The 20,849-nt window shown below is 46.7% G+C and overlaps 1 protein-coding gene and 1 pseudogene across 1 annotated transcript; one reads left to right on the top strand and one right to left on the bottom strand.

The window, feature by feature from the left end:
- The first annotated feature begins 1,599 nt into the window (after window positions 1-1,599).
- On the top strand, window positions 1,600-8,855 carry LOC122153295 (E3 ubiquitin-protein ligase RBBP6-like). Its single transcript, XM_042790926.1, has 5 exons — window positions 1,600-1,764; window positions 6,837-6,925; window positions 7,045-7,141; window positions 7,611-7,750; window positions 8,657-8,855. The coding sequence occupies exons 1-5, from the start codon at window positions 1,600-1,602 to the stop codon at window positions 8,853-8,855; spliced, it is 690 nt and encodes a 229-aa protein (XP_042646860.1).
- Window positions 8,856-10,833: 1,978 nt separating this feature from the next.
- On the bottom strand, window positions 10,834-20,820 carry LOC122153294 (annotated as a pseudogene).
- Between the last annotated feature and the right edge of the window lie 29 nt (window positions 20,821-20,849).

Here is a 20,849-nt window from a genome sequence, read left to right as displayed (position 1 = left end):
TGTTGATTTTGTTGAGATTTGTTAACCTCGGCACAAGAGGTGCTGTGAATCAATGCACGGGCACCTCCTTGGTGCAGGGTAAGCATAGCAAGTACTAGATGATTTTGTGCCGCTGTCAAAGCTAAAGGAGAATTTTCCTGTTGCGGGGCTGAAGTGGCATCTGCTGTGCGATTGTCTGTGGCTTCCATGGCAGCAGAGAGATTTCTGAGAGCTCTTTCTAGTTCATTTACCCTGACTGTGGGGATTAACGTTTTCACTAAACAGCTCCAATCCTGGGGGGTTCCTCAGACAGTGGGGTGACGAGGTGGAGGGTCAGATCTACGCGTGGGGCAGGGGCTGCGTTAACCCCCCACCTCCCACTGCAGGAATGCCCGCTGGCAGGGGCGCTGTGAAACAATCCTCAACCCTTTAATGACTGAAGAAGGAAAGAGAGAGATGGGAGAGGGCTGGGGCTGGGGCTGGAGCGGGTGGGTGCGGGTCGCATGTCCCAGGGGTTGTGCCCCACAGCTTCTGTGCCCAGCTGTCAGAAGCGGCCGGGGGGGTGTGGGGCACTCTGCCCCCTGGGGTCCCTCAGGGCTCTGGCTCGCTTGGTGGGCACGCTGCTGCCGTGGGATGCTCTGCGCTTGCTGCTGCCCACCGCTGCGCTGTCCCTGTGCGGCAAGTGGGTCCAACCCCCCCGGGGCTGCCTCCGCAGCGCCTCCCCCACCAGTGGGGCCCTGAGGGGCGGATGACACTGGGGGGCAGCCGGGGGGCTGGCCGGGGGGCTCAGCAGCGGGATGCGCAGGGGGCTCAGCAGGGCACTCTCCAGAAGACCCTGCGGGGGATCCTTCCAGGGACTCTCCGCAGGACGGGCCTCTGAAGTCTCCTCGGAAGTCTCCAGGGAGCTCTCCTCCTCAGCAGACTCCGAGGGGCTCAGGGGCAGCCGGGTGGGGAGGTCTGCTGCCACCCCACCCTGCTGCCCCTTGGGGTCCTGCGAGGGGGAGGCCACCGCCCCCAGAAGGGGTCGGCGTCCCCCAGCATGGCCACTGCCAGGCCGACCTTGGGGCCGTTGTCCTGCACCCCATCCTCCAAGAAGTCGGGGACTTCACCGACGGAGGTGGTGTTGGTGAGGCTGTGGAGGACATCGGGGAAGGTGTTCTCGCCGGCCACCATCTCCACTGTCGCCGCCTGCTCCTTGCAGCCGCCCTCTGCCCTGTGCTCCGAGAGGTGGGGGAGCTCGTTGAGGGAGGTGGTCAGGTTGGGGATATTGGGGACAGTGTCCTCACCATCCCCCAGCCCCGCCGCCACCGCTCGCTCCTTGGGGCAGCTGCCCCCTCCCACATACTCGGAGAGGTGGGGAAGCTCATCAAGGACCTCGACAGTCAAGCGGGGGACATCGGTGCTCAAGCGGTTGTCCGTGCTGTCCCCTGGCTGTGCCATCACCGCTTGGTCCGGGGGGCCGTTGCCATTCACCATGTCCATGGAGAGGTCCGGGAGCTCATTGAGGAAGGCGGAGCTGGCCAGGCTGTAGGGGAAATCAAGAACATCGGGGCCGGTGTCCTCGCTGTCCCCCAGCCCCGCCACCGCTGTCTGCTCCTTGGGGCAGCTGCCCTCTGCCACATGGTCCGAGAGGTCGGGCAGCTCTCGGAGGAAGGCGGCCAAGCTGGGGCTGTCGGGGCCATCGGGGACAGTGTCCTCACTGTCCTCGGTGTGGAGCCAGGCGGTGGTGTCCTCTGCCTGCTCAGGAACGGCCTCAGCGAAGGCGGCTGGCCCCTGCTCGGGCAGGTCTGTGCGCTTCCCGGGGGGTGCTGGAGTGGTCACCACTGCTGAAAAAGCAAGCAAAGAAAACCAGCCCCTGGTGATGCAAGCTCTCCTTGGCTTGGCCGCCCACCTGCGGCTCTGCCACCCCCTAAAACTCACCCTTGGGCTGTGTGGTGGGTTCGCTGGTCGGCGGATCAAGGGCAGGGGGGTGGGGGGTGGCAGCAGGGACGCTGTCCTCAGTGGCCACCACGTCCTTGTTGGAGGCCTCTGATGGCTTCTGGGTGCTGCCGGGGAGGGTGTGGGGCACAGGGGGGCCCTGCACCCAATGCTGAGTTGTGGGGTGGCGGGGTGGCGAGGGGATGGGGCGGGCAGGGACGTGCCACAGGCAGGAGCCTGTGGGGTACAGGGGATCCCCCTGGAGCACAGCCCCTGGCCCCAGCCCCATTGGCTGGTGGGGCACCAGCGTCCCCAGCACCAGCCGCTGTCCCCAGCTGTAGGCAGGGGGACAGGGAGCAGCCACAGGGGAGAACTGCACCCCAGGGGGGAGCTGCACCCCAGGGGGGAGCTGTACCAGGGGGGGAAGTGGCACCATGGGGGGAAGTGGCACCCTAGGGGGGAGCTGCACCCCGGGGGGGAGCTGCACCACGGGGGGAAGCTGAGCCCCAGCGGGGAGCTGCACCCCAGGGGGAGAGCTGTACAATGGTGGGGAGCTGCACCCCAGGGGGAAGCAGCACCCCGGGGGGGAGCTGCCCCGGGGCCCCCATGGGCCCTGGCACCCCCTGCCAGACGCTGGCCTGTGGCAGCTGGGAGGTGACGGGGTGGAGCTGGGCGGGCTGGGAGGACACCGGCAGCCCTGGGACGGAGAGCAGCGTGCCGGCAGGGACCGGTGGCGGCATGGCCGGAACACTGAAGCTCTGCAACCCTGTCTGCCGGGGGGGTTGGAACGTGCCCCATTATGGCATCACCTCCTAACGACATCACACACGCAGGGGCCGGGACCGGGACCAGCTGTGAGCCCCTCCACGGGCAATGGGGTCCTGGTCCCCCCGGCCCCCTCGCTCCATGGCCGCCCTCAGCCTCTGCTCAGCCACAGCCCAGGTGACACCCACCCTGTGCCTGCACCCTGCTGGGGGCTGCTCTGGGCAAAACCAGCCCTGGGATGCCCCCGCAGCTCATTAATATTATTTAGCCTGGATAGGGAGCTCCCCGGGGGGAGGCCCCAGCTGCCCTTGCAGCAGCCCACGCAGGAGGAAGCTGAGGCCCAGGCTCGCTCATGCCAGTGAGGAGGCCACAAATCCTCTGTCACTGCCGTGCCTGCGGCCAGTTTGGAGGGGGGGAAGGTGCTGCCTGGGGCCGAGGAGAGGGGACCCCCAGGGGGGACGGGGGGCCCCGTCCTGACTCCTCACTGGCTTCACTCCCGGGCAAGTGCTTCTCCTCTGCGCCAGGACGGAGAGCACAGCGGGGGCTGGAGAGCGTCCCCAGGAGCTGCATGGGCTCGGGGGGCATCCCTGAAGTGGGGTCTGTGGGAGCTGTTCGTGTTACATTGTGAAATTTTAGTCTATGTTTTTGAACAACTGAAGACATAATAGGCACTGGTTCGAGGGTCTTTCTGAGAATGTTTTACTAGTGTAGGCTTAACTGCTGCCTGTGGCATGATAGAATTCAATAGACCGGAAAAGGAAAAAGACAGGAGTTCCCCATTCCTTGTGGAAAGCCTGCACTTCAGTATTAGTTCTCAATAAACCCTGCAGTCCATTACTGACCTGCGGCCTGGGGACTTCATTCCTGCGAGCTGCTCCCACAGGTGGCTGGGAGGGAGGAGTGTGGTCGCAGTGGAGAAGAAAACCACAGGACTGTGCTCTGAATCCATGTTTTCATCATCATTAAAATTGGGTTTGGTCTGACAACAGGGAGAATAGTATTAAAATCTCACCCTTCCCAAACTAATTTGGATACTATGTCCTGTGGTTTCAGATAATACAAGTAACCAGTTTTCTCAGTTTTTATAGTCCACTTTGTCATGGTAAAAACTTTTGTTTCACTAATTTGAGCAGTTTGTTTTTTTCTAGACAAAGTAGTGGGTTACATTTACGGCTGATGGTTCAGATTGGTGTTTTTCTCTGGGTTTTGTGGGGTGTGGTGAGTTTGGCATTTTTCAGCTCCTTGACAGGAGGGGCAGAGTTCATGTTTCAGGGCTCATATGCCTCGTGCTTCATTTTGACAGACAACTATACTTTGTTCGCAAAAGCATAACCATGTGCATTTATACGCGATTAGACATTAACTGATTACTTTACAAACTACACTGAAAAGAAGCTTCCTGTAGTGATGCTTCCCTCTCAGATAAGCATAACTTTTTAAAAATTCCCTGTTAGCCGAAAACTGACAGCTTCCCCCTTCAACTTTTAAGCACTTGTGAGCATCTGACAAGGGTCCCTCTCTGAGATATTCTGGAGCAAGTAAGTGGATCTCAAGTGAGGTTCGGTTGTTTTTAGTTCCTTCTCATTAACCACACTAGGCACTCTTAAGCTGTCATAGGTTTGGATTTTGTTTTGAACAAATACCATTACACTAGGTTGGAAATGCCTTTTTCAGTGACACTCGGAGGATATAGTGCAGACTTTCAGGATACAGTAGAGGTTAACTATTGCTATATTTTGATGGTAGAACTTGAATATGTGCTTGATTTTTTGCGAACAGATTGATGAGTCTTCTGCATCAATTTCTCTGGCGCAGCTTATTAAGGTATATTCTTGTCAAATACTTAAAAAATAACAAGTGTTTGCTTTGTATTTTTAAATCTTATACTGTGATCTGTAGCTGGATAACTGTTTTAATGTGAACAAAACTTAATTTTTAATAATTTACAGTACTTGTTTTAACTTTAAATATGTGTGTGCTATATTTTGTTACTGTCTTGTAAAGATTAGTTCCCAGTTTGGGAAGATAGAAGGGGAGTAACTTCTCAGCCACAACGTACTGTTGCAGTATTACTCACCTTCAGAACACAACACTTCAGAAGCTGTTTTGCTGTTTCTCAGATTTTTTCCGTAATTTTGCACTGGAAACTAACAGAATTTTCACAGAATAATTTAATTTGCTGTAAGTTGTGAACAGCCGAAAGAGAAGCGTTCCTGTACCATGCACAACTGCATGGCTATTTTCTAATTTCTAGTCACTGTATAGATCCATTTGTGGAACGCTGCACAGTTTCATGTAGACAGTGGACAACACAATCTGATTTGTTTGAATGCAGGCTGTGGAAATTGTGTAAATGTACCTAATGGTTTGTAGGAACATACCACGTGTACGTGTGGCATATTAGCAGATGTGACTTTCCGAAGCTGTTGTAACGCCATGTTTTGCTATGGAACTGCTTGCATTATTTGCTCAACGCTGTGTAACTTTGTCTGGGAAAGCACTAGTGATTGCACTGTGTGAAAAGGAGGAGTGCTAGCCAGGGAAATTACTAGTCTTTAAAGTGACAAGGATTAGAGAAGGTAGGGCCCAGTGCAGAGGAGCTAGTTCTTTCTTCTGAAAATAAAGGCTGGAGTTCATTACCAAGAAAGAGAAATCTCCTCTCCCTCCCAATGCAGAATTAAATTGTGTATATTTGGGAAGACAAAAAAAAAAAACAAACCAAACAAACACACCCAATTAGTTTGGAAGGTAGCCACCAAAAGAAATTGGTCTCCATTAGTGCTGTCCCTAAACGTACCCTTGGTTCTGTAAACTCATGTGAAGTTTTACTCTAAAATGTGAAATGCTGTCAAAGTGGTGTACGCATTGAAGCTTTCGAGAAAATTTAAGTGTTTCAGAAAAATGCAGGAACATGGCATAAAGCAGCTCAAAACTGTTACTTATTCTAACCTCTTCAGTGCAGACTGGTTTAGCATGGAGGCAACGTGTTGCAAAAAAGTTTTCTGCATTATTATTACTATGTATGAAATGCTTTATTTGAATTTTGGTCTATTCCTAGTAATGCTTAGTCATTTTGGGACGTGTTTTGTAAATGGTTTGGGTTCAAACAAATCAGTCGAGTATCTGTAAAGTTTTCTGTAAATGTTAATGAAAGTTATTTCATGGATGTCAACCTGGATTATGTTACGGATGAGAAAAAACTGTGTCTATGAGACGGTCATTTAATGAACCGTTGAAACTAGCTGGTTACTTTTGTGAATGAATGCATATAAAAACAGACACACCAGTGGTTGATCTGAGTGACAGGTTCCTTGAAGGTCCAAATCATTTACAGTCGCTCCCTTAGGCCCTGCTTGTGTCTGCACTAGTGTGTAATAAAAACATTTGAACAAACACTACTGAAAAAAAAATCAGCTGGCTTCAACAATGTGACGATCTCGTTCTGTGTAAGGTTTCTGTTACAATTTGCATGTTAAAAAGACACAGTCAACTGGAGAAGAACTGCAGGTTGTGCTGACTGTAGTTAAATCCCTTCATATGAAGAAGTTAGTAGGCAGGGGACGTGCCGTTTGGCTGCCGACAGCACGTGACGGTCAAATTTCTACCGAAAAGAATTTTTCCTGAGGCATTATAAGAAGCTTGATTCCTTTTAAAGCTTCTGTGTCTGAAGCCAAATTTCAGCAAGCAACATCTTCCCCAACTCTTAAGTTGTGTGTCCCTTTAATGCTGGAAAATGTAAATAATGATACTTGCATAGAACTCTCTCAACTAAATGTACAGTGAAGACCTTCCCCTTCAAATAGTCTGGAGCTTGAGAATCAGTTTAAAACTACTGGATAATAATTTTTTTTCTACACATAACTTCAATCCACTTGGAAGAAAACTGGACTGGTTACGCAAGACTTTATGTAAGGTACAAACAGAGCCTAAGGTTTTGAGTGCCCAAGAATGCTCTTTTCAAGTAGGTTAAGAGGCACATAAACACCACGTCATGGCAGTAAGGACTCCCCAGAACACCTTCAGGAGAACTATATTTTATATAAGCAGCTGTTTTCATGCAACCTCAGCTAGGGTGGTGCTGCTCTTTACAGGATTAGGTGAGTGGTGTTGTCTTCAGGCTGTGCGGGCTTAGATGTGTTTCTAATGTGTGTGTCAAATAACTGCCTGTTAAACAGACTGCCAATCTGGCTGAAGCCAACGCTTCCGAAGAAGACAAGATAAAAGCTATGATGATACAGTCTTGCCGACAGTATGATCCAATCAAGTAAGTGTTGACAATGTCAAATCTGTTCTCTAAAGGCTATGGAAAAATTGTAGAGATGTTTGTTTGAACAAGAGTGACACATGCATACCTTTTTCTTTTTTTTCCCCAAAAAATTTTAGTTACATGAAGAAATCCTTGGGTCTACCTCCACCATCATATACTTGTTTTCGTTGCGGAAATCCTGGCCACTATATAAAGAACTGCCCAACAAATGGGGTAAGATTGTGGGGGACTTCTGGTGTTACTTTGTTTTTAATTGTTGTACCTCGGCAGTTATGTGACAAATACATGAATATTCATCTTGAGAACTTGTTCCTCTTGGGGTGAAATACAGAGGTTATATGGCAATGGTGCAAAGCCCTTCAAAATTCCAAGGGAAAGATGGAATTTTCAACATGAAATTTTCTTTTTATCTACGTCATAGACATTACATGTGCCCACAGATCTTCCTCCTGTGAACTTGAATGCATATCTTTATATATTTCAATATTGCTGGAATTTTTCTGTTAGAAAGTTCAAAACACTGCTCAAGCCTGTGGAGCATCCTGGCTATATTCATCAAGCAACCCTTAGGCTGAGTTAAAGGGGAGGATTAGAGGCTTTTGCTGCTCAAAATAATCAATGAAATGTCATTGTAAGTGTGGGTCTTAAGATGAGATATGTCCGTATTCTCTTTTCTTATCAGGACAAAAAATTTGAGTCTGTTCCCAGAATTAAAAAGAGCACAGGAATTCCAAGGAGTTTCATGGTGGAGGTGAAAGATCCCAATACGAAGGGTGCTATGCTGACCAAGACAGGAAAATATGTGATACCAACTATTAATGCGTAAGTATGGAATTACTGGGACTGACCAAAAAGTGAACGAGAGAAGCCGTGCGTAAATGCCTGAGTGACAGTGCAACCAAGTTGGCCATCGTCTGTAATTACGGGGGAGGAAGCACTGTCATTGGATCTTAACCTTGAAATCTGTGACACTTTCTAATATTAAAACAGGGCGCTCCTGCTGTTTGTGTCCCTGGAAATTGGTTAAGCTGCTGGTATGCTCAGAATCTGTACTTCTACAAAGCATTTCAGTAGTGTTTACAGTGGAGTCGTTCCCTTTGAAAGCTCCTTTTGCTTCTGGTTTACGTTTCAAAAGCTTTTTGAAAAATTTACCATAGAGCTGTTGGACTGAGATGTCCTTCCCCTCTGGCTTTTACCAAAGCCCACGTGTGAAACAGACTGACAATTTCCTGTTGCTATAAATGAAGAAAGTACTACTGTGTGCTGACAAGAGTGGCTGTTTTAAAATGCACTTGGAAGCACTTCTGATTTTCTGTCATGGATCTCCTTTCGTAGAAGCTGTGACACGGACTTCCATTTATAAAACATAATTACTCAGAGACTAACTTTACCCCGAGCCTGCAATTTACATTCACCCTCTGGCAAAGGAGAGGTGGGATTCATGTCACCTGATTTCTAGCTGTCAAAAATGATTTTTCCAGTCTGAGCTAATTTCTTAGATGATCCAACAAATGGGAAAGTTCTGCAGAAGGAAGGTTGTTCCCCCCCTCCCTCTTCCAGTGTTGTGACTCTAGAAGAGTAGTTTAAACTAAATGCCTGTGGTTGTGAAGGCTAATGTGGAGTGAGAATTCCATCTATCATCCTCCTTTCATAAAAGCCAAAGCTTGGAGAAGTTTTCCTTTATCCATCTTTAACTTTTTTCTTTTTCCTTCCCCACCCACCCTCCAGGGAAGCTTATGCTAGAGGAAAGAAGGAGAAGCCTCCCTTCTTACCAGAGGAGCCATCCTCTTCCTCCTCAGACGGTGATCCTCTTCCAGAGGAGATGTTATGTCTCATTTGTAGAGATATCTTGACTGACGCCGCTGTTATTCCCTGCTGTGGAAACAGTTATTGTGATGAATGTAAGTGTTCCTCCCATGTTTGTTAGCTCAAAGCACCACATCTGATCTTCTGAAAGCAGAAAACAGGAGATAACAAAATTAACTTTGCTAACAGCTCTATTTAATACTTAACTATACCCTGATTGGGAAAGAACCCTGCTCATAGAAATGAAGACAAAAAAAAGCAGAAAGCTTTTTTCCCTTTTTATGCATCTAGTTCAACCCTCTTTACTTGCAGAGGGACAGGTATGAGAGGAGTGCTTAATTGTGCAGGTGATTACAGTATTGGATATCAAATGCATTTGGCTTGTCCACAGCCTTTTCTCTCATGCAAAACTCTATGGCCAACTCGGGTGACTTCCTGTGATCTGCAACAAATGGCTAGTTAGGCATGTGATCCACATTCTGCTCCATGGGAGAGTCGGTTAAAACCTTCAGGACTTGAACATACTAATGACTGAGGTGTGTTTTACTCATTAACCCTTGAGGTTGGTGACTTCGCACTGTACTAGATAGTGGAAAAAAGACTAGTTGGAACATCAAGACACAGGCCTACTCTACATCTTCAAATATTACAAGAGTGAACTGTCAAAACTGTATAGTGTTTTGCTGCGCACTATCAATTTTTTACACTACTGAATCATTTATAGATTCAGGCTCTCAATTCAAGACCATATTCACCATCAATCATTTAAGTGTTTTTATAATCGATTAGAACCAACAAAATTTCCTTAGTTTGCCTACGAACTATTCTGATGATTCTAATTATTCACAGGTATTAGAACAGCATTACTGGAATCTGAGGAACACACATGCCCAACATGTCACCAGACAGATGTTTCTCCTGATTCTTTAATTGCCAACAAGTGCCTACGCCAGGTAACAGGAAGATTTTTACATCAACTGTTTGTAAGAAAAGTCTGTTTGTAAAAATCTGAAAGAGAAGAAAATACTAATTTACATCTCCTTAAGCAAGGCTGACTGAATAAACTAGATTTATTTCTCAAATACATTATCTGTTGCTACAGAAGCATACAACTCTTTAGAGACAATCTGGCAAATTCAGGTCACATTTTTGTTTAACGTGATTGCCTCAGTTTGGTGTTAACACTGAAGTACTTTAAATACAGATACTCTGAGTTACCAGTCATTAATATCAGTGTTTAATGTGATGTGTTCATACAGCACAGAACGCTTTGGGCTGGAAGGGACCTTTAAAGATCATCCAGTCCCAACCCCTTCCCACCAGCCCCGTCCAACCTGGCCTTGAACCCTTCCAGGGAGGGGGCAGCCACAGCTCCTCTGGGCACCCTGGGCCAGCGCCTCCCCCCCCGCACAGGGAAGAGTTTCTGCCTTATGTCTAATCTGACTATATCTGTATGTTGGCTTATTTTAGGATTGATAGTATTTATGGGAACACAGGAGTAATTTTACTCTGTGGAGGCTTTTGTCTGTATATCTCCTGGAGGTTCCTATTACCATTCTTGTAAATGTTTTTCTGCCTTCAGGCTGTGAACAACTTCAAAAATGGAACTGGCTACACAAAAAGGCTCCGTAAGCAGATTCAGCAGCAACAGCAGCAGCAGCCGCCACCACCTCCACCGCCACTCAGGGCTCCGACACCTCCTGCTGCTCTGGTGACGGCCTCTGAACTTGCTAAATCTTCCTCTGACAATCAGCACTTTGTTGGAAGAGAGCATAAGTTTTCTTTCAACATATGCAATAATACTTGTATTTTGCTGGAGCTTATTTTCCAACTGTTTGCATTTATTCACCAGGGCTAGCAGGTTCCTGTACTAAAGCAACCAACATTACCAAGTCTTCTGGGCCCCCAAGGACAATCAATACCCACAGCTGGTAAGTAACTCTAACTTTAGAATTTCTTCTAAAAAATTTTCTTCAGATAAAGTGAATGGGATTTTTTTCTTTTTCCTCTTCCCATGCCAAAGGTCACCCAATGAGAGCTGGTGGAGGCGTCAGTCCAGGCTGGGAACCGTAAGTATTCTACAGAAATGAAATATATTGCTACTTGTAACCTGTTAAACAAGGCAGTAACACATAAATTATACAACAGCTGCTTTACAATGAAATAAGTATGCACAGATAGTTGTGGAGAATACAAGTGGTAATTAATTTTTAAATGGCTTCATTTGGCCTAACAGAGGGGTTCCTTGCTTGCAATAAGATTATTTAAAATAAAACTCCAGTACATGACTCAAAGAGGACTCTGAAAAATTAACTCTTTTTGAGGAAACCATAATTACGTATAAAAATGAAATCTAATTAAAGGATCGGGTGAAAACCTAGCCTTTTGATTAATGGCTGAATAGGGCTGAAGAAATTGATTTCCCAATCGAAATCAGCCGCCAATAGATTTTTTTAGAAACCTAGTTAATATTGACAGATCAAATTACTGGAAGAGGCAATGCTGTTATTTTATGACAATTTTGAATGTCTTCAATTCAGTCATCTCAAATAGCCAAGCTGTTTTCTCTCAGCCGGAGAGAGAGGATCCTGTTTTATCTATTAGTGCAGTATCGAGTTATTCCTTCCTTTTGGTATATATTTGTTGTAGAGAGATTGTAAGGGTGCACTGTGTTTATAAAATCTTGAAGATCAGTCAAAACAAAAACCAGGATCCATCCCACAGATTGTCTAAGACCTCAAATTCAGTAAGAAGAAAATAAAAAGTCAGGGACAAGAACAGGCCAAATACATCATCACGAGGCAACAACACAGGAAACGTGTGGAAGAGGTTAGAAGTCTGAGAGCAGATGAGTTAATCCCTGTGCAGTACGGTGAAGATCAGAAGTGTGAAGTATTAAGTGTATCAAGGAGTGGCAGAGGAGCAGTGGGCACTTGGCTCGTGGGAGATGGGAGTCTCTTTTAAGCACAGGCAGACTCCATCCACAGTTGCAAAGCTGAGTATACGGAGAGAAGACTGAGGGAACTGCTGGGGGTGAGGGTGTGGAAGGAAGTATGAGGATCGAGAAGTGAGTGTAGTCTCAAATGAACGGAAAGCAGGGAGGGAAAGTGCTCAAGGTGAGAACAAGAAGTGCTTGCCACCGTGCTCCTGCTTCGTTCCTTCACTCTTTCAAATCAGAGCAGAGTGTAACAACAGTGATACGTGTTTTGGGGTTTCTTTAGAAGTCCAGACTGAGGACGCCACACAGGGAACATGTCCAAAGGACTCAGACCCCAACAGTACCAGCACCAACACCGGTCTTTGTGCCTGTGCCTACACCTCCCTTGCACCCTCCACCACCCCACTGCACCTCCTCTCCCACCGCGGGTACCACCACCACCACCATTTCCTCCTCAGTACACACCTGCTCAGCCCCCACCTGCTGAGTGCACTGTCCCCCCTCCAGGATATCCCCCAGCTCCTGTAAACATGTCATCAGCTTGGGTGCCAACAGCAGCACCAGCGGCTCGTTCAAATCCCACCCCAACGACACGAGCACCTCCTTTACAGAATCACAGAATCACTGAGATTGGAAAAGGCCTTTAAGATCATCAAGTCCAACCGTTAGCCCAACACTGCCAAGCCCACCACTAAACCACATCCCCAAGCACCACATCTACACGTCTCTTAAATATCTCCAGGGATGGTGACTCCACCACTTCCCTGGTCAGCCTGCTCCAACTGCTCAACAATCCTTTCATTGAAAAATTTTTCTTAATATTGATCCTAAATCTCCCCTGGAGCAACTTGAGGCCATTTCCTCTTGTCCTATCCCTTGTTAGCTGGGAAAAGACACTGACACTCATCTCGCTGCAACCTCCTTTCAGGTAGTTGTAGAGGGTGATGAGGTCTCCCCTTCGGCCTCCTTTCCTCCAGGCTAAACAACCCCCAGTTCCCTCAGCCACTCCTCACAAGACTTGTTCTCTAGAGCCTTCACATCTTCATTGCCCTTCTCTGGACACGCTCCAGCACCTCGATGTCTTTCTGGCAGTGAGGGGCCCAAAGCTGAACCCAGTATATGAGGTGCAGCCTCACCGGGGCCGAGTGCAGGGGGACGGTCACTGCCCTGGTCCTGCTGGGATTCCTGACACCAGCCAGGCTGCTCTCGGCCTCCCTTCCCTAGGGAGGAGTTTTCCAGAGAACAACAGAGACTTAAAGTGGAGTAGGCATTTGGCTCAATGAAGTTGCGCTGGTTTTCGTGTTTATATTTTGATAGCGTATCGCACTGCAGTTACACTGCATCTGACATGAGCAAAAATGGCATCGTGTTCCTTCCAATATACTTTCTCGTTGCAGATGGCAAATGTGCAAAACTAAACCAAGACACAATGTAATTCTAAAACTTTCCCTAAGCCTTGTAGGAATTCTAAACTGCTTTTGCTTACATAGGATGTCCACCTTTTGCATTTGCATGCAGTATACATTTTCTCATATTGGCCAGTGTTTTGTTTCTTGGTGTCTTTTGGTAAAAAAGGTCAAATTAGAATTGGAATAAAGGTGAAACTTCTTTTAACAGGGAAAAGAAAAAGTCCAAACTCTGATGAGTTTACAAATCATTCTGCCAAGGAACTGATGGAATATAAAAAGATTCAGAAGGAGCATAGGCGTTTCATTTTCCAGGTAACTGCCTTCCCTGTCTGTAATGGAGCAGCAGATTGGCTAGAAGAATCAGGAGGAGTTCCACTCCACCTCTCTCGTTAGGTGGACTGGATGATTCAAGGGATTAGCAGTGATAGGGGTTTCATAATGTAGGTTAGTAGCTCCAATATGGTAGAGATTACAGTTGACCGACAGCGATAATTTGGCAGCAGTTCTTACAGAGCAGGTGTGTCTTTCGGTAAAGCTTCTCTGCAGTGACGTCCTTCACCTCCTGACAGCCGTGAGGAGGCCAGAAACCGAATAGGTGCAGCTGCTGGATTTTGTGTGTCTCCCTGCTCTGATTGTAACCATTACCACAAAGCACTTCGGAGGAGATATGGGAGAGAAATTGTCTTCATTTCCACTTTTGGTTATCTCATGTGGATACGTGGAGAGATTTTAACCTGGACTGCCAGCTGGTGGCTTTCACTAGTAATTTCTTGATATTTTAAAATGTTTTCTTAGGAACTGAAAGGTCAGACATGTTTGTAGAGAAATCTTAAATTGGTAAAGGACTTTGAGAGGAGGCATGATGCTCATGAACATATGTGGAATAATGTGAAATGGCCCTTTAAAAAATAACAAAGAAAAACTTGTGAAGAAGAAACTCAGGGTAGCTGATGCTTTTTATCCCCAGAATTCACTTGGGCAGGAGTCAGAATAGCTCTCTCTTAGTACTGCCGTCAGTATCTTTCCTTGAATAATGGCCTCATGGCATATTACTAGACGCTGAGTTTAACAGCTTTTAGATATGCCTTTTCCTGAAATGCGGGCACTATCCTTGGTTAGAGCTAGAGCTACGTGCAAAAATTTGCTAGGGTATCTGTCTAGAAGTAAAATAAATAAATATCTTTATGTTTTTTATGAACTACTACACATCCTTCTCTATCAAATGCTCTACCTATTTGTCTGAAGCAGTTTGTATGGTGAACTGGAACAACGCACACAGCCTGATCAAAGAAACATGAGATGCAGATCTATCTAAACACACAACTCCTTGAAACACCTCGATTTCAGCCCACTCGCCACCTCCTCAGATCTCAACTATACAGGAGATCAGCTTCTGCAACTTGTACAGAAACCGATGGGTTGTGCCATGTGCATTCTACACCAAGTTCAGTAACACTTTCTTTTTAACGATGTGCAAACATGCTTACCATTTCAGCTCCACATACATCTCGTATCCAGGCTTCTCAGACACGAGTCACCTCTGGGATCAAGATTATCAGAAACAGTTTGCAGAGACAGTCCAGCAAACATGAGATCCATCTTAACAGGGAAAAAAAGTGCCAACGGTGAGATATGAGAACGCTGCACTGTTTGCAAACAGCACACCAGTGGGAAAAAAGCTAGTCAAGTCTACGGAGAGGTTAACATTTGTATTTAGAACTACGTGACTACAGATACATGTCCCAAGAGATTTACTTGCCAGAAAACTCAAGAGAATTGCTAGAAGTTCCATATGTTATTTACAAAACCTTCACTGCATCCCCCATTTTTAAGCTAGGGAAAGGAAGGGGTTTTTAAGTTGAAAAGATTACTCTAAACTTCCAATTTCCATTACAAGGGAACATAAATCATAGAATTAAGATGCAAGTTCAGTCACCTCAACTACTCTTCAGCAAAGGAGAGAGCATTTTCCTTCTGCAGTAAGCCCTTTTGATCCTGAAGCATCTGGTCTATAGTATAGCCTGAGGCAAGAAAATTATTCTGTGAATGTCTGTAGCAGAGAGAGGCCACAAGAAGGTCACTGAAGGTCTTGGCGACAGTGACACCGAGCAGTAACGTGCTGAGGTACTACAGCATGCAGGTCTGCACTCACGGGGTAAGATGCATTCAAGATACAAGGATTCCTGCAGCTGACAAACCTGGGCAGGAGTCAAATGGGGGCTTTCACTTTTCATCTTCCAGACCGTTTGTCTCACGACCACTTCATTTTTGATTTGCAACAAAACATTTATATTCTGCTCACATGATCCATACGGTGAGCTGCACTATCCCCGCCCCCCTGCAGAAAGCTGGTTTGTCAGAGCTCAGAAGGGTTGGCAAGGACACTGCCTCTACTCCCACGCTGCACAATCCCTGTGACATAACTGCTGTTCCAGTGGGCTACCCTGGCCTGCAGCACAGGCTTAGCAAGAGGTGCCCCTGATGTTCCCGTGCCCGCCAGGCTTCCTAGGGGCTTCTTTTCCTATCAGCTCCCATTTTACTGCAGCGCCTTCTCCTGGGATAGGCTGTGGTCAGGCTGTTTGATTACAGTTTCCTAAATACATTGTAAGGTACCAATAACCTTGTAAAATAGCAAGGTCACAAGTCCCTGGAAAGGTTATCCTATTCCAAAGGAAGATAAAAACCTTCTGACTTAAAGAAAAAAAGCAAAATTCTTACCTCAATTCCATCAAACTCAAATTTGACAACTGGTACACACGTATCTTCAACTGCCTGTAAAGGAGAGGATCACTGTGTAAGAAAATATCTCTTGCTACTTTAACCTTTTTCCTAAACTATGATAAAATACAGAATTTACACTGTTAAACTATTCAGCATAAAGACTGAGTTGCTTCCGAACCAAAAAAATTGGTAGTAAGCTGCAAGCAGTATAGCACTAATACTGTATTAATACTGGCATCAAGAAGCTATTTAGCCAAGAGATTCTGAGGCTGATCATGGATTGTAAGGAACAAACAGCGCACAGTGAGCCACCAGGATCAGTGGCTGTAAGGTACTTACCTTGGTAGTGAGGAAGAAAAGCAAGACATTTCTGTAGCTCTCTTACTGCTGGTTAACATCCAGAAAAATCTAACAAATTCTGTCCACATTTGACAGCATGCACTGGTCTTCTTTATTTTTATTTTCTACCATGCCCGAGATGCTGTCAGCTACCTTCTGAAAGTCTTTAGTTTTGTAGAGCACTTGTCAGAACTGTGCCACAGCCCGCTGAGAGTCTGTTTTCAGGTGACAGTCACCTAAACAAAGGCTCTGTAGCTATGCACATGAAGTCTTTCAAACCGTCTGCGTGAGGAAGCCCAGGCTGAGAAGCACTTCCCAGGAGCTCAGTTTTACCTGCGAGGTACACAGTGCATGCACCCGAGGGGCATTTTACACAGCAGTTCTGTATGTTCCCAGCACAGCCCCTGTGAACTTTCTGGAAAGCTGTCAGTGTGCATCCCGGCCGCAAAGGCTCAGGCTGAGGAGCCAGAGAGGAACATGGCCAGAGGAGAATGAACGGGAGCTCCTAAAGTCTATCCAGAGGAACAGCATGGCCAAGGGACTGACAGGAGCCTTTCCACATCACCGCCAACTTCCTGAGTTTTCAGGCTGCCCCCTCCTCCCCCGGCGTGCATGTCCAGGCCCCTTACTGCACCTGAGATGAAAGCAGGGCTCCCAGGGACAGCCTTGCTTTTTGATACAGCCGACTCATTCTCAAACCAAGGGGAGGGGAGAAGCATACCACAAAGATTCTTACGTGGTGCACAGCCACTGGGGAAAGGAACCAAAAGCTCGACTTCAGCATTTGCATGCTGCATAAGACAGTATTTTAGAAGGAACTCAGAAAAAATTAATTTTTTAATTTTGACTTGTAAGACATCCACTACCATTATGAGTCTTTAACATGAACATTCTTACTGTAGAAGTTGCACGATTAACAGGGAAAGAGCTTACTTGCTCTTAGATTTTTTAATCTTCTCCTGATATTTCAGTTTTTCAAAGAACAACTGAAAAAAATCTGATCTTTCTACATGTCTAGGAGCAACACAAACTACATCTATGTCAGCACCTGCAAAGAGATTCCATTTCTTCCGTTATTGTTGGAAGTCACTTTCAAACATCAGAACTATGAGCAGACAATGAAAGTTCTACCTTGAGTGTGTACTCCAAGCCTGTAAGAACCAAATGTAAATATTCTGACACCAACATTTGCTGCTGCTGAAGGGGGAAGATTCTGTGGGTAGAAGAGAAAGCATTTACTTTATAGTATAAGATACACATTGACCTATGTGCAAGTTTAGGTAGCATACAGGCCTTTTAGAAAGGCTACAACAGCCTCCATGAACAGTGTCTTCTCAAGCCTATACTGAGTTCTTAGTCTAATAGACTGCTACTGGTTTTCTGAAATGAGAGCTTGTAACTAAAAAAAAAAAAGAGATGAGTAATGTAGCAGTCCTTTCATTAATTTACACAAATTAAGGACTATTATTAGTCTTCCCCACAGCAGATGCACATAAAGGAACACAGTCTCTGCAAAAGGCAAGTCTAGTGTCATAATTTCAAACCACACTGGGTGCTGCAGGCTGTTTGGGGCGAGATTAGTGCCCATTTCCCACCTAGCTCACCCCACAATACGTTGTTGCAGCTTTGTTAGCTGCCAGAAGTCAACCCACAGAGCCACTTCACACATTTATTCAGTGCCCCAAAGAGTTCAAGATTGTGAACTGTAGTATCTTTTATACCTTATTTCAATGGCAGTTGCTACAGCTCTACTCAATACTTAAGGAGAAAGTTAAAAGTTGAACTTGTAGAATAAATCCCAGTAGTATGGCCTTTAAGAGAAATAAAAAGGCTTCAGCTGTTTGGTAATAACATATAAAAATCCTTTACCTTGCTCTCACCAAATTCTGAAATCCATTCGTGGAACAAGTTATTCAGTTTACCAAGAACCACCAGCTTGTAAAGGAAACTCGTGCTAAGTTTGCCCTGAAAAACCCAAGAGGTTAACAAATTTTAGTCTTGTTATACTGGTGATTCAGTTCTTCCTCCTCTTCAAATACCCAAAATGGCTTCATTGCTGCAGCTGGCTTATGAGTATGGATGCAATCCACATCCTTAGGAGGAGCCCAGCTAATGGGAGAATTCCATAGTGCCTGTGAGGCTGCTTCTGCAGCCTAGAAATACTGAGGGAGAAAATAAAATACTGAAGACTTCACAAAAGGGAAAAAAAAACCAAACCAAAACAAAAAAACACACCCCTCACTGGAAAACACCCTTCAGCTTACAGGTTTCCAAATCAACTTCTGCTTTTACCCAGCATTAATATAAATGAGAGGAAAAAAAAAAAAAAAAAAAAAAAAAAAAAAGTCCTGCTTACGATTTTTAGATAACTTGACCTAACTTTGAAATCCAAATACTTTTTTAAAAAGCATTTGTGGATATAAGAAACGAATCAAATAGCTACCATGTTAATACAACTTATCTGCGTTGCTCTAGACAGTTAGAGCTGATCACCAGGAAATGAAAGGGTTTGAAATCCACTAAGGGTGACACTACACACAGCAGACGCTTAGGACACATTTCTGTTTTGTATCAGTTTTGATTTAAGGATATTCCCATCAGCTTCCTGCTAACATTAAACAAGACAATTTAACATTGGCTTCTTTTAGTTAAGTGTTTTTATGCATGTCTTAAATCTAAAGAAAAGACATCACTGCTGCTTGGTTTCTCCTTCCTTGCCTCCATGGACAGTAACTAAGCCAAGAAAACCAAAATCTGTTCCCCCATGCAAAGAAAGACTCTGTACGGCCCAAACACCCATTAGTTTCCATCATTTTTCAAATTATTCTTCAATTAAAGGCACAAAGGGGAAGGTCTGGGACTAGTGAATTGCTGAGGTCCATCTTTGTAGCCTGTTGCAGTCATCACAGCAACCAAAAACTGTTCAAACACTAGCCTGATTTCTGCAACTGGAGTTTGAAGAGCAAAATACCAAGAAACCCGGATGAAGCTGCGGGGCTGCTGGCTGGAATTGGCGGAGCAGGAGCCGCCCCGGGAGGGGGAAGCAGCCCCGACCCCCCCGAGCTGGGATTTTCAGCGCCAACTCCCAGCGCTGCGCAGGCCCCCGCTGCCTCTTGCCCCAAGAACGAGGCCCCAGCCGAGCAGCTCGGGGCTGCCCCCCCAGCCGTCCCTCGGGGCGGCCAAATCAGCTCCTCGAGGGGCTTCGGCCGGGACCCCCGGGCTGGGGCCTGGGGCGGGCAGGGAAAGGGGCGGGACCCCCCCGGCTCGCAGCCCCCCCGGGCTCGGGGCTCCCCCAGCCCCACTCCCGTGCCCCACAGACAACCCCACCCCCCGCGGCTCCGCCTCTGACAGAGAGCGGGCCCCTTCGCCAGCCTCGACCCCCACCCCCCCTCAGCCAATTAGCGCGCAGCTCCCCCGGCCTCCCACGCGGGGCACGCTGGGAGTTGTAGTCCCGGCCCCGGAATGCACGCATGTGCACGGCACCCGGTGCGACGGGGGCGGGCGTGCAAGGAGCCGCGTGCGACGGGGGTGTTTGTGCAGGGTGTGCGTGCAATGGGATTGTTTGTGCAGGGTCCTCGTGCAAGGCGGGGGTGTCACCTCCCTTTCCCGTGTTATTTTACGCCCCGTGTCGCCGCTCGGGGCACGCCGGGCAGTTCACCTCTGTGCTGAGCGGCGCTGGGGGGGAAGTTCATTAGAGCACATGGATTTGTAGGATGGAAATGACGGATCAGCTCAGCTCAGAAAATCCAGGAGAGCTGGAGGGGGCCAGGATATTCCTGAAAATCGTAACCAAGAAAACTCCCCAAGCCACATGAGAGTTTATAAAGCCAACGCTTTTCTTACAGTGCTGGGCGCGTGGGGGATCTTTCCTCCTAACATGCACACCCAGGGACAATAGAACACACATCATATACAGAAAAAAAATAAACATTTGTAGAAATTCTAAATAAAAAATCATATAATTTCTAGCATTTATATAATTTCATTCCTCTAATTTCTAATATAAATTCTAAAATCTAACGCCTGTGAATGTGTCTCTGCACAAGCATACTGAATTGAGGGAGGGTCTCGGGCGGTTGTTTTGAAGTACAGACCTTAACTCACTTCACCCACTGATGGTCACAGCTCACGGTTGGGGCTGCTGCTCGGCACGCAGACCTGCTGATCTTGTCTACAAAGTGCACACAAAGGAGCCTGCTCCTTGTATCCTTTGTGTACCAACGGAATTGTTCAAGTCTCTGGTATCAACAGGTCTAACTAGAACCCTTACTTTATGACTTTTTCATTTTCTGAAAAAATAGCGAGAATGCCCCCTATTTCCCCTGTGAGGCCAGGAGAGGGAGTAGCAGGTTGTGTTTTTTCCCCTGAAAAATCAACACTCTGGATGGCAAGTGTTACATTCAGGTTGCCCAGCAGGCAAAGATGGCATCCTCAGTTCGCTATTCTTTTTAAAAGGCCATGGAGAGATTTTTTCTCTTTTTTTGGCCAGGAAAAACTGCACTTAAGAGCATCTGCCACAAGAAAGTTTCAGACAAGAACTATACACTGTAAAAAAATAGAAATCTTACCTATTGCTGAATGAAAAGATGCGCAGGTGTCTAATCAGGTTAATCCGTGTAAGCTCTGTGCTCACTGACCCTGCTGAAGGTACAACACAAACCCTGCTCACCTGCAGTCATTAACTGTGCAGATGCTGGCCAAAACATGG

This window comes from Tyto alba, unplaced genomic scaffold (genome assembly GCF_018691265.1).
Source record: "Tyto alba isolate M040663 unplaced genomic scaffold, T.alba_DEE_v4.0 Super-Scaffold_18, whole genome shotgun sequence".
In the NCBI taxonomy this organism is placed as follows: Eukaryota; Metazoa; Chordata; class Aves; order Strigiformes; family Tytonidae; genus Tyto; species Tyto alba.
The sequence above is the reverse complement of the archived record's forward strand: the minus strand, read 5'-3'. Positions and strand labels throughout refer to the sequence as shown.